Here is a 13,442-nt window from a genome sequence, read left to right on the forward strand (position 1 = left end):
TCCCCATCCAGCTCACTCTTGACACTTAACCCATTTCTGGACTCAAAGGGAATTATGCGTTCAAATGGCAGATTGGTACAATCACCGGCGCTCACGTACGGTGAACGACACCCTATATTATTACCTCACGGAGCGACACTTAGCAAATTATTAGTAGACTTTACTCACAAAGTCACCCTACATGGAGGTAATCAACTAATGACCCGAGTTTTAAGGGCCGAATTCTGGATATTCGGTCTTCAGTCATTGGTCAAAAAGACTATACGCAATTGCAAGACGTGCATAATTCATAAAAAACGAACCCAGGAGCAAATAATGGCTTCCCTTCCGCCCGAACGCACACTGCTATCTAGACCCTTTACCAATACTGGAGTAGACTTTGCGGGACCGTTCAACATTAAGAATTTTACTGGTCGAACTTGTTTTTTAACAAAAGGTTATGTGTGCCTTTTTGTGTGTTTCGCGACGAAGGCCATACATCTGGAACCAGCAAGCGACTTTGATGACCCCAACGATTTTTCCCCACTGACCCCTGGTCACTTTCTAATAGGTACCTCAATCCTTACTCCACCCGAACCTGACATTTCAGATACTGACATTAGCTTAGTTAATCGTTGGAAACGACTCAAGGTGATTTCTCAGTATTTTTGTAATCGATGGAAACTGGAGTATCTACATGAGCTTCACAGACGCACTAAATGGAAATATGAGAAGGACAACATTAAAGAAGGGGACTTAGTGGTGGTGAAAGACGACAGATTAGCTCCTCACGAATGGAAATTAGGTCGGATTCAAAAAACTTACCTAGGAACTGACCAAAATACAAGGGTTGTAGACATTCGAACGGTTGGTGGCGAAATAAGCAGACCAATCACAAAAATAGTCAAATTGTTCTCCGACTGACTAGTCGGACCCCAATTAAAAGAAGAATTTTGTACTCGCATTCTCTTAATCTTTTCAGACATGGCCGCCTATTTGCCCAATCAAGACTGGAGATTAGCCGAACGCAGCTCCAGTCCCGACAGAGCAGCCCGCCACCCTAGCAGAGGAAACAGAAATCCCGAACGTATAGCCCGCAGCCCCACCCGCGCTAGAAGACCCAGTTCCACGGATCGCCGACGAAGCCGGTCCAACGCCCCACCCCAGCAACGCCGCGAAAGGCCCAGTTTTTGGCAGTATTCGTGTGGTCTATGCCAGGAGGACCATGCGCTGAGCTCCTGCCCCCGATTCCAGCAACAGACTCCGTTCCAGCGATACGAGACGGTCGAGCGTCGGGGGTACTGTCGTAACTGTTTGGCGAGAAGCCATTTGGCCCCCGACTGCGCATCTTTGGATGGCTGCCGTCGATGCAACGACCGGCATCATACCCTTTTGCATGGGGCCTCCCAGCTAGAGGAGATGCCCTTAAATATTGAGGCCGTTTCTGCCCCAGCGTTCGCCTGGGATATTGTATTTGTACCGACGGTCATGGTGCGGGTATCGGTGGACGGCGTCGAGGGATTCACAATGCTAAGGGCTATACTTAGCCAATCGGCAACGATGTCTAAGATTTCGTACGCAGCCTTCCGGAGGATTGGGTTGCCCTCGCGCCACTACCGGGGAGAAAGATTCACATCATTTACAATTGCACCCCGCCGGCAAAGCAGCAATTGGACACTGCGAGTGAATGCCATCATCATTGACGACTTGCCAAGAAGAATCTACTCTGACTCGATTCTCGAAAACCCCACGACCAGCTTCACCAGTGACGCTCTGGCAGTCCCTGACCCACGGGGTAATACGCCGATTGATGTGGAACTGGGTGCCGACACTTATTCGGCCATTAGGAGGGAGGGGTGCTCGGCTGCGGGTATTGGAGACGTGCTGGCATACAACACCCGCCTAGGAAACGTTTTCGCCGGACCCATAAGGAACCTCTCATGGAATTCATAAGTATTATAATAACCATTTAGATATACACTTGTCACGGCGGGGCCAGAAATGTTTGGAGAAACATAAAAATTAAAACAGCACACAGCTGTCATTAAAACTTTAGCCGGCGGCAAAAAGGTCGTATGCGGCATTGTACTACGGTACAAACAGCCCAAAGCTGTCGGTTGATATTTTGCCGGCGGCTACATAAACATAAGCGGCACTGGGCACATTTACATGTAAACAATGTAAATAGTGCAAATAAAATTACATACACCCACACATATGTTTATGTAGCCACCGGTAAATTCCAGTGCTGAATTCCAAAATATGGAAAATTCGCACAGCTCAAACTGGTTTGCTATGACATTGCAAATTTCAGTTTGGGCTAGTCTTTTTTCGATCGTCAAACCGCGAAACAGTGTTCCCCCCCGTGACAAAGTGCAACAAAAACAGAAACAAAGTGACATTAACAAATAAAGTTTTTTTATAGATCTACAAAAAACGACACAGCAGAGTCAACAACAACAAACCAAAGTGGGTGCAAACCAAGAAACCGCCAGTGAAAGTTGGGCGAAAAATAATTAACTTAAATTGGAAAACAAAAAAAACTTAAACCTAATGAACTTAAAAATACACTAAAAAATTACATTAAAATTACTACTTAAATCTACTTAAACTAAAACAAGTTAAAATCTAGTTGAATTAAAAAACCTACAATTTAATTGAATTAAAAATAACTAAAATATATTTGAATTTAAAAATAAATGTAAACCTAGAAATTTTATGCTAACTAAAGTGAAAAAACCTACTTATAAAATAATGAATTAAAATCTAATTAAAACCTGTACATATATATATAAATAACACAAATCTAAACCAACATATATATATAAGTTAAAACATAAATGTACATAAGAAAACAACAAATCGAATAAAAGCCTAAAATGAATTGAAAAAATTAACCTAAATCTTACAAATTAAAAAAAGGGCAAGAAAGGTAAAAAGGCGTAATTGCGAAACAATCACTGTTTGGGGTAAGTAGGAGGTTTTGGAAATTCGTACTACTGTGTACTAAATATCGTACAATTTGAATTTTAGGTGAATCGATAGAGTTGGAATCCTGAAACATGGATTTGTGATCACTGTGGTGGTGTAGGAATGGGGTCTGTAGGAAGTTTTGGAAATGCGTACTACTGTGTACTAAATGTGGTACAATTTGAATTGTGGGCGAACCGATAGAATTGGAATCCTGAAACTTGGATATAGGATCACTGGGGGGTGTAGGATTGGGGTCTGTAGGAAGTTTTGGAAATTCGTACTACTGTGTACTAAATGTGATACAATTTGAATTGTAGGCGAACCGATAGAGTTGTAATCCTTAAATTTGGATTTAGAATCACAGTGGGGTTGTAGGTTTAGGATAAGTAGGAAGTTTTGGAAATTCGTACTACTGTGTACTAAATTTGGTACAATTTGAATTGTAGGTGAACCGATAGAGTTGTAATCCTGAAACTTGGATATAGGATCACTGCGGGGGGATTGGGTTAAGTAGGAAGTTTTGGAAATTCGTACTACTGTGTACTAAATTTGGTACATTTTAAATTGCGGGTTAACCATAGACTTGGAGTCCTCAAATATGAATTTGTGATCATTATGGGGGTGTAGAATCGGGGTATGCTGGAAGTTTTGTATATATAGTTAGAATCTTGACATTTTAAATGGAATACATGTTGGGAAGTGGTGTTGATGTACGGAAATGGTTTAAGACATTCGTACTTATGTGTATACCAAGTGTAAAATGGTACTAAATTCGGTACTATTTACATTCAGTTGAGTATGTAGAGATGGAGTCTTGATAATCGGAATTAGCTTTAAAAAATCGTACTTATTTCTACGAAAAGTACTAAATTTGGTGCAAGTTGGATTTAGGTGAGAAGATAGAGCTGAAGTCTTCAAATTGGGATATAAAATGACTGTTGGAGTTTTGGACTGAGGTAGATTATGAAATTCGTACTTATTTGTACGAAAGGTACTATATGGTTAAAAAAGTTGGTACAATTTGGATTTTGCTTGAAAGGATAGAACTGAAAACCTGAAATTTGGAATTAAGATTTCTGTTGAAGATTGAGCAATAGAGACATGTTTAGAAACTCGTATTTATTTGTATGAAAAGTATTAAACCGCACTAGATTTGGTACAATTTGGATTTGGGTGAACGGAGAGAGCTGGAAACCCATAATTTGGACTATTGGTTGATGTTTGAATATGGAATTGAGATATGGAAGCATAGTACCTATGTGTACGGATAGAGCTGGACTCCCGAATTTTCGAATGAAAATTACTGTTGGAGTGTAGGATTGACATAGTTTAGGAAATTTTTAATTATAGAAACCAAAAGTACTAAATGGTACCAAAAAGTTTACAAATATGTAAACGTATAGGGCTGAGATTCTGAAAATTTGAATTAATATTACAGTTTATACAAAATGGTGCAATTTTGATTCGAGTTAACAGATAGAAATGGTAAACGAAAATTTGGAATTAAAATTACAGGATTAAGGAAGTATTGGAATTTCATACTTATGGATACGAGAAGACCTTATTGGTACTAAATAAGGTACAATTCGTTTTGTGTGAGCGGGAATCCTAATATTTGGACTTAAAAATAAGGTAGGAGTGTAGGATGAGGTAGAGGAGGTAGTTTTTAAAATACGTAATCTTGTGTACCAAATGGTACTAAGTTTAGTACAAGGATAGAGATGGATGGATTTGAAAATAAAATTACTCTTTTAGCAAAGGATTGAGACAGTGTTGGAAAGTCGAACTCAAGAGTACGAAAAGTACTAAATATGGTACAATTTGGATCTATGTGAACGGATAGAGCTGTTATCCTGAAGTTTTTGAATAAAATTACTGTTTAAGTGTGGAATTGAGGCAGTTTTAGAAACTCGTACTTACGTCTACGAAAAGTAATAAATGGTACTAAATTTGAAACAATTTGGATTTTTTTATTTGGAATTTAGATTACTGCTGAAGTGTAGTATTGAGCTATGGAGACAACTTTGGAAAGTCGTAGTTTTGTGTACCAAAAGTAAATAGAATAGAAACGTCACTAAATTTAGAACCATTTGGATTTGGGTAACGAAGAGAGCTGGAAACCTAAAATTTAGAATGTTGGTCACTGACAGAGAGTTAGAAAGAAGGACCAAAGGGTTTTTTGGGACTAAATTTAGTGATGGTATAGAGGTAGTCTTGAATATGTATACTTATGTGTTCGAAAAGTTCTAAATGGAACTACATGTGGAACCTGTACGTTTTTGCTAAAGTGTGGATTTCGGCAAATAGAGTTTATGTGTATGAAGAGTACTTAATGGTAATAAACATGATATTAAATGTAGGAATAGAGGTGAAATTCAGAACTATAGTACAACTAATTATACAGTATTCACGATTTCCATATGAAATATTGTTCTTATTTCCTTTCCGCATACGAAGTAGCGGGTACTTTGCTAGCATGAAATAAATGGCTTAATTTAGTATTTCTAGAGTCCAAGGACTAACAAGATGTCCTTGGAAAATATTCGTTGTATAACATTATTCGTACGTATTACATTATTCGGTGTAATGCTATGTACAATTGAACTCTGAGCTAGTAAATTATTTTGATTATTATTATTTATTATTCAATAGCAATAACGCTGTGTAAGTTTAATATCTTCAGACTCAACATCCCGAGTTCAGTCAAGCACGTGTGCTCATTGATACAACGGGCATCTCCTTGGCAAAGGTCGCTTATCGGAGACCATAGAGAGCAGATGCTGCCGAGTGGGGATTGTCCAATTGTAATATGTAGATGTAATAGTAGTCAACAACCGCCCCTCAGCGATAACCGAGATCCACAGGGATTGCACTAAAGCCCAGCGATCACTTGTCTACCAACATCCATAGAAATAACTTGCCTACAAACCGACTTGTCTTCTAGCCTTAGAAGCAACTTATTGCATAACGTCTAGGCGTTATCAATTAACAAATCCAATCCATATTATTGTAATAAAGAAAATAGTACCACCAATAAACCCAAGAATTGAATATATTTAGTCATTACTCTTGTGCTTTATTTCCTTTCAACTTTTTTATCTATACACCATTAAAACATGCCCCTCGCCTAAACATTAGTCGCATCGAGCCACATATTAACCAGCCGCATATTCATTGTTTGCGTGTACTGAAGCCATCGTTTTGTAGTCATTCTTTGGAGAAAACATTGGAATATATCACCTCTCATCAGCAATCAACAAGTCACCATACTAATAACAGGTACATAAACGCAGATTTCGTAAAAAGTTAGAATCCGCGAGCATTAGTCATTTTTGTTTCCTAGTCAACGTCTAATGATATTAAATTGGCATTTATCGGCTTCCAGTTATCACTACGCATGTATTTGTAAATTTTCTCTAATTCACCGAATTATAGCCCACATTTGTTGCTATTGTAGTGATCATTGGAGGACAAATCCTTGTTGTTGCTTTTTTGGTTTGCTATTCATCATATTTGTACTAACATAATAAATAATCTCCCCACATGTTGCTCGTTGCAGTTTATTTTTTTTTTTTTTTTGTTATATTCCTCTCTAGCCAAACGAATTGGTTGCTGTTGGTATTCTTTATAGTTTATTTAAATGCCTCCTCAAAGAATTTGCTGGCAATAACAGCATACACACTTTCCTACTTATTTATCTTCTGGTATATTTGTTGTTTCGAATCTTTGCTGTTGCTATTCTTTTATTCTCAACCTCATAGAATGACTAAATAAAAAATGCCAACAATCATACCACAACAGCCGCTGATCTTGTTTTTTGGTTTATCTATTGTTTACTCCACCACCAACCAAACATATCCGGTTGTTATTGTTGATCGATTATCACTTAATAATTTTCACTATCATATTGTTAAGAAAGAATAAATTAGTAATTTAAAAAACATCAAATATGAACTACTCCGACATTAATTAGCTAACATTATCGAGAGTTCACTGTAATTAATTTTTCAGATTCTACGAAAGAGGCACCGACTGTAAATGTATCGCCATTATGACAAATCGTAACAACTGCGCTAGACAACGAAATATTTTCGTTTGTTGAGTAACAATTGTTTGTAACCATATGTGTATATGCTTGAAGAACTTATGGCTCTTCACTCTGGTAAGATATTGTAGGTATATCATCTACGAAGTTGTTAGTTTGATGTGCTGACAGAGCTTGGATTATTACTAGGAGTGATACCTTGAGAATTTTGTTTTGATTGGGGGAGTGTAGCAATGTATGATGGTTCCTTTTGCATTCCATGTAGTTAAAACAGATTTTGTGTTTAGAAACATACTAATTACGTTTTTTTTGGGTTTAGTTGATGAAAGTATTTAAGGGTATGCTTCCTTCCACAAAAACATAATTGAGGCAGGCTGGCAATAATACATATTAACAATATATAATTTAATATGAACTTGTTTCTATATGTATATATATATATATATCTTCATCATTGCAATTATGTTTGATCTTTGTTTCACTAATTCGGAATACATGCATCTAAGCGACGTTGTCATATTTCCACCATTATATGTAATAGACCACATACCCCGAATTTACTCCACTATTAATTTGGGATAATAACAATGATTTCGATATTAACGACTTATTTGTATTCTTTATTGCTTTCAACGAAATTTTAACTTACCCTATGCATGGGATCAGCTTCTGCTGACAACTCATCAAGATATCCTGAAATGGTTCTTTTTAATGCTGGGGAATTTTCCTGCAGTGTTCGAAGTCCAGCTTGTAAAGTTACTGAGCTTTCTGTATGTTCGCATTTACCTTCCTGTTCCTTTCGCTTTTTAAACCGACGGAAATAGTCTTGTATAAGATATGTTGCGTAAAATTTACCAACAGTAACCTCGTCGTCGTTTCCAGGTGGAGGAACAACTTGATCTAACAATTTTGGATTTGTTCTCTTCCAAATTTGTTTTATTGTTGCTCGTAGTTCAGCATTAGCTTCGTCAATATTACCTTCCGTTTTAATACTTAAAGATGTGCGAACAACAGCAAACAACGTTGCGTTAAATAGTACTGTCCCATCTGAATTAAGTGGCATATTCATTGACACAAGGCGTTTGCATGCCATACGATGAGGGCATAATTTACCAAATCCCAAAGGAGGAGAAATTTTTCGCAAAAGTGTAACTACATCCAAGTGTTTAATGCGGCCCTTTGCATCAGGATCATATTCACTCCATAATCTGATGAATTCGTCCAAATGATGAGGGCCTAGTATGGACCAATCACGAGTAAGATAATCGAAGTTATCCATAATTACGGCTACGAACAAATTAATAATCTGTAAATACGACACATTACGAAAAATCTTAAAAATTGTAATTAATGAACAAAAAACTTACAAGGAAACTGCATAAAACGTAAAACGATATGAAGTAAGGAAAAGCAATGCTTGAACCACAGTTGCTAACTGCATCTGATTCTGGATCACATTTGACATCATCCCGTGGAGAACAAGCCATCATAATCTCCTGCCAAGCCTCTCCCGTTGCAGAACGAAATAAAACTAAAACGGCTTGGGGGAATGTTTGAAAATTGTTGTTACGGTCAATTGCTGTCCCTTCCTCCAACATAATCTTTCCGAAAACCTACAAAGAAATAATAAATTATTATTGTTTATCTCAGAGTGTCTCCGCCTATGGGACTTGGTACGCCGAATGCGCCGAGCAGTGGACCGTATGGGAGTGGGTGTAACTAGAGCGCCGTGAAAGTAAATAAGATAAACAGAAGAGTTTCATAACAAACATATGCAATCCTTTATTAGTTGGTTGGGTAGATGGTACCGAAATTACCTTTCTATGCACAACGATAAGTGCTTGAAAACTATATTGCGTCCGATTAACAGTATGGTACTCCTTAATGCTTAAAGGAGGCGGGAAAACAAGTGACAATTAATTATTCGTTGAAACGCCAAAAGCATTAACCCAAGGTTGCAATAAACCCTAGCGCATACATTTTACCGAATAACTGAAGACTAAAACAGGGGTTAATAAAATGTTTAATTTTTAAAATCTCAAATCTATTAATAAGCAGTCTATTTTTATCTCCTTCACCATACTGTAGTACAGAGTATCATGGCTTTGGGCATATGTTTCTAATACACAAAAGCAAACGAGACAGACCCATGGTTCCGACCATCTGTCTATGTTGCATTATGAACAATGTACAGGTCGCATTTAATATCCGAACGTAATGAAATTTGGTACATCTAAATATTTGGGTCAAATTGGAAATTGGTGAAAATCGGTTCAGATTTTGATTATAATCGGATCAAATTTAGGTATAGCTCCTTTATATGTTTCCGTCCGAGTTGGTGCACATGGTAAACCAAATTCACAATGTTTGTCCGACAGAGCCGGCATTTTGATCAGCCCTTGATTCTGTAACAGTTTCTTTGATTTAAAATGCGGAGATGGTACTTAGATGTTTGGCTGCGGCTTAGCCGGATGGGGTGGTTATTCTTCCGCTGAACTGTACATTTAAAAAATATGTACCATTTTTTACGGAAATTAAATACACAAAAAAAAATAAAAGTTTAACAAAACAAAACTTTGTAGACGTATGCATTTAAAGAAAAACATTACCTTCTTACCGTTCAATTCAAATTAAAGTTTTGTGAATTTTAAATTTTCATGAGGTTAGATGTTGTACCTCTTTGGCTACCCTCCCTTTAGGACATTATTACAGTCATCCTATGGTATTTCATTGCCAAGATTAATTTATTAAGAAATATCCCTTCTATGAACAGCTCAGACTATACGACCACTATTCTGCGCATTTTTCAATTAGTTAACACATTTTTAAGACATAATTCACAAATATAATTTAATATTTATATTTTTCATTTTCTTTAACAATAAATTTTCATAATAATAATTTTGTTTTATAAAAATAACTAAATAACAATTTATATAACTATTTGTAAATTGCTGTTGTTTTTTAAATTTTATTTTGTTTGTAATATTTTTCTCTTTTGTATTTTTAATTATATTTTGGGGTACCTTCTTATACGATACAACGATTATTTGTGCCTAAGCGTATGCTTTGCAACTAATTACGATATTTTTTAAGTTATGACAGTGGCTTTCAAACTGAAGAACTGAACCACGTGTAATCGTAATTGGTTATACAAAAACTGTACTTCGATTATTATGATCTTGAACATGAATTATTAAGATCTTACATTAAATTTTTTACTTTTTATGATTATTTTTTTACGAATTTATCTTATATTTGATAACTGCATTATAACTGATAACTCTGTTCTTTATAATTTTGTCTCTCTTTTGCGGTTGGTGTACAATTTTTAACCGGATTGCCAAACCATGTGGTGTAATTTTTGGTGAGGTTGGGTTTTTTTTGTGGTATATGGTGAGGTTATAAAAGAAGAATGTTCACTCGGGATAAAATATCTTCCTCAATGTGTTGACTGTAAGTGTGAGGGTTAATCCTTAAGGTGATAATCAAAGGATTATTTTTCCACAAAATCCTGTAGAGATTACAAGATAATTTGTTTCACGTGCTATAAAGCAAATATTTGGTAGGATTTTTTATTATTTGTTTACCCGAGTGATGGTTATAGGTTTTTTATATAATTGTATGAACGAAATTTGATGTATGTGTGCGTGTGAAACTTCTAATTATTTCAATATACAATTTGCAAATAATTAGCAACAATAGTTAATAATGTTCATCATGATACGCACTATAACGGTTAATACTTTTTTATCTGTTATTTAAATTAAATGGTGACTTCAATGTTTGTCACCTCACCACTTGACTATTTGACAGTCAATGAGATAAAATCCTATTAGAAACATACTTCTTGCAACTATGGTGGAACTTGAATTTAATTTAAATATATGGTATAAATGGTGTTAGTATAACTATTTTCGGAATGTTTTGATAAGCAAGAAATGTTTGCATTTTGCTCACTTTCAACTAGTTTCGCATTCTAGTGCTTATTATTGTACTATAATTTTTATATTTATATCAATTTAATATACATTAGAGAATTTATAATTCAAACGCTATTGTAAATGATCTTTTGATAATTCATCAAATATTATTAGTAGGTTCACATTCGACGATCTCTATCCCAAATAGAAGTTGATTGATGGAATACCAAGTCACAGCAACGACAAGCTTATCAATTTGGAATAAATAAATAATATATATTTTTTATGATTTTACAATCAATGTGTAGCTGTCATTTTTGTCAGGTCCATTAATTTTTTTATTCAATTTCATTAATGTGTATTCTTTATTTCAGGTCCATGAACCGACCACACATCCGACAAACTGATTGTTGAAAATGGATTATCTTTCTATTTCATGGGATTTTTGAATCAACATTGGTGAGAAATACTTTAACATTAGCTACATGTTTCTGTTCTAACCGTTTACTCTTTGAAATGTTGGCTATGAATTATGCCAATTAGGTTTCCCTTTAAATTTTCAATTTCATATTGACAATTTCCTAACACTTTACTGATTCGGCATTTTAGCCATGGTTTGCATAGTTTGGCATTGATACCTTTTGTAAAATAACTTTGCACAAAGTTTTTTCTATAGACTTCTTGTCCAGGCTGGAAGGATATAATTCTAGACCGTTTGTTATATGTCGATTTATTTCGTTCATATGCAGAGTGTTTTCTTTTGTTGATGTTTTTGTGCAGCATTTGTATTTTGTCAGCCTTAGGTAAGACATTTATATCTCCATCCTACAAAGCATGTAGTTTTCTTAATATTTTGTATGCGTCAGCATGCGTTATCATACGGAGATAAATACGGAGATGTACCTGTTGAGGCATGTATTGTCGACCGCAAGGCACACTGGATTTTCGATAAATTTTCATCCCATTTTGAATGATCTTCTTGCAGGTAGCTGCAAGATAACTAGGAGTTTTGACTTCATCTGAATTTAAATTTGTGAACGATGAATTTTTTATGGAAACTTCTTCCATGTCCAAACGTGACAGCATGTCTGGGACAACATTTTTAATACCTTTTCGATGCTCTATATTGAATTTATATCCTTGGAGTTTAAGGCTCTACCTAGCTAGTCTTCCATTTAAATCCTTTTCTTTCATTAACCATTGTAGGCTAGAATGGTCCGTGATGACAGTAAATTCCATTAATTCAATATATTGCCTGAATCCTTCAAAAGCGATAAATACTGCGAGACATTCTCTTTCTGTTGTCGAGTAATTACGCTGTGCGCTGTTCAGTTTCTTTGAAAAATGAGAGAGAACTCTGCGCTCGAAAGAACAGGACTTGATACTAAACATTGTTTGGGTTTCTCAAAGGATTCTATTGCTTGATGAGTCATTGTGAATTTTGGGGATTTTTTAGTGCCTGTTAGTGCAGCCGTTAATATTGAAAAGTCATGGATAAACCGACGATACCACCCGACAGTTCCAAGAAATCTTCTGACGTATTTTTGAGATTTAGTAGGTTTTATGCTTATAATAGCCTCAATCTTGTTTGGATCAGGTTTCAATTTACCAGCACCTACAATGTAACCTGGGTATCTTAATTCTTGGTAACAGAATTTAGATTTTTGTATGTTAATTGTAAGGCCAGCTTGTGTTATTTTATCCCCAACGATTTTTAACATCTCTAGATGTTCTTTAAAACATTTCGACACAATCAAAAGATCGTCCAGGTACACAAACACACGGCCTTTCAATTCTGAAGGAATTACTTTGTCCATAAGTTGACACATCCTTTGAGCAGCGTTGCACAGTCTAAAAGGCATAACCTTAAATTGGTAGTGAGGTCTACCTTGGACTGTAAACGCTGTCAAAGGGCGACTTGAGTCCTCCAGAGGAATTTGCCAAAATGCGTCCTTTAGATCACTTGCCGAAATATAGTGAGTGTCGCCTAATCTAGACAGAAGTCCATCTATGTTAGGTAAAGGGTACGCATCCTTGCGTGTAACTTTATTAAGTTCCCTTGCATCTAAACATAGGCGGTTTTTGTTGGGCTTTATAACTAGAGTAATCCTATTATTCCAATCAGAATTTTGAGCTGGTTCTATTACGTCTAGTTCTAGCATTCGGTCTAACGCATCGTACATTAATTTTTGTACTGCGGGACTAACAGGATAGTACCTCATTTTCTTAGGAGCTGCATTTCCTATATCAATATTGTGTTTTTCTAGATGGGTTTTTCCTAATCCGAATTTTGTATAGCATCGAATGGCCTAAACAACTAATTGAAGCACCACTGTCCATTAGACCAGTGAAATCAAAACCATTAAGTTTTATATTCAAGTGTGGCCTAATGTAATTTTCCAGCTCTAGACATGCTGATGCAATTTCTTTTCTTTCAGCTTTTCTTTTTTCCATCCATTTCTTGCCTTTTTTACACTTTTCGTTACTGCTGGAACAACATCTTTAAATATTTCTTCTCTCTT

At 35.9% G+C, this 13,442-nt stretch overlaps 1 protein-coding gene across 1 annotated transcript in view; it reads right to left on the reverse strand.

The window, feature by feature from the left end:
* Window positions 1-4,019: 4,019 nt before the first annotated feature.
* The window catches only part of LOC133334981 (muscle calcium channel subunit alpha-1-like), a 61,050-nt gene continuing 51,627 nt past the window's right edge, over window positions 4,020-13,442 (reverse strand). Inside the window, exons 2-4 of the mRNA XM_061543292.1 lie at window positions 8,365-8,610; window positions 7,647-8,303; window positions 4,020-4,028 (exon numbers count right to left, since the gene is read on the reverse strand). Of these exons, the coding sequence (XP_061399276.1) occupies window positions 4,020-4,028; window positions 7,647-8,303; window positions 8,365-8,610 (912 nt within the window). The remainder of the gene's footprint in view (window positions 4,029-7,646; window positions 8,304-8,364; window positions 8,611-13,442) is intronic.

The sequence above is a fragment of the Musca vetustissima genome, unplaced genomic scaffold (assembly GCF_032173495.1).
Source record: "Musca vetustissima isolate MV318-11 ecotype Yass unplaced genomic scaffold, APGP_CSIRO_Mvet_v1 utg40628, whole genome shotgun sequence".
Taxonomy (NCBI): Eukaryota; Metazoa; Arthropoda; class Insecta; order Diptera; family Muscidae; genus Musca; species Musca vetustissima.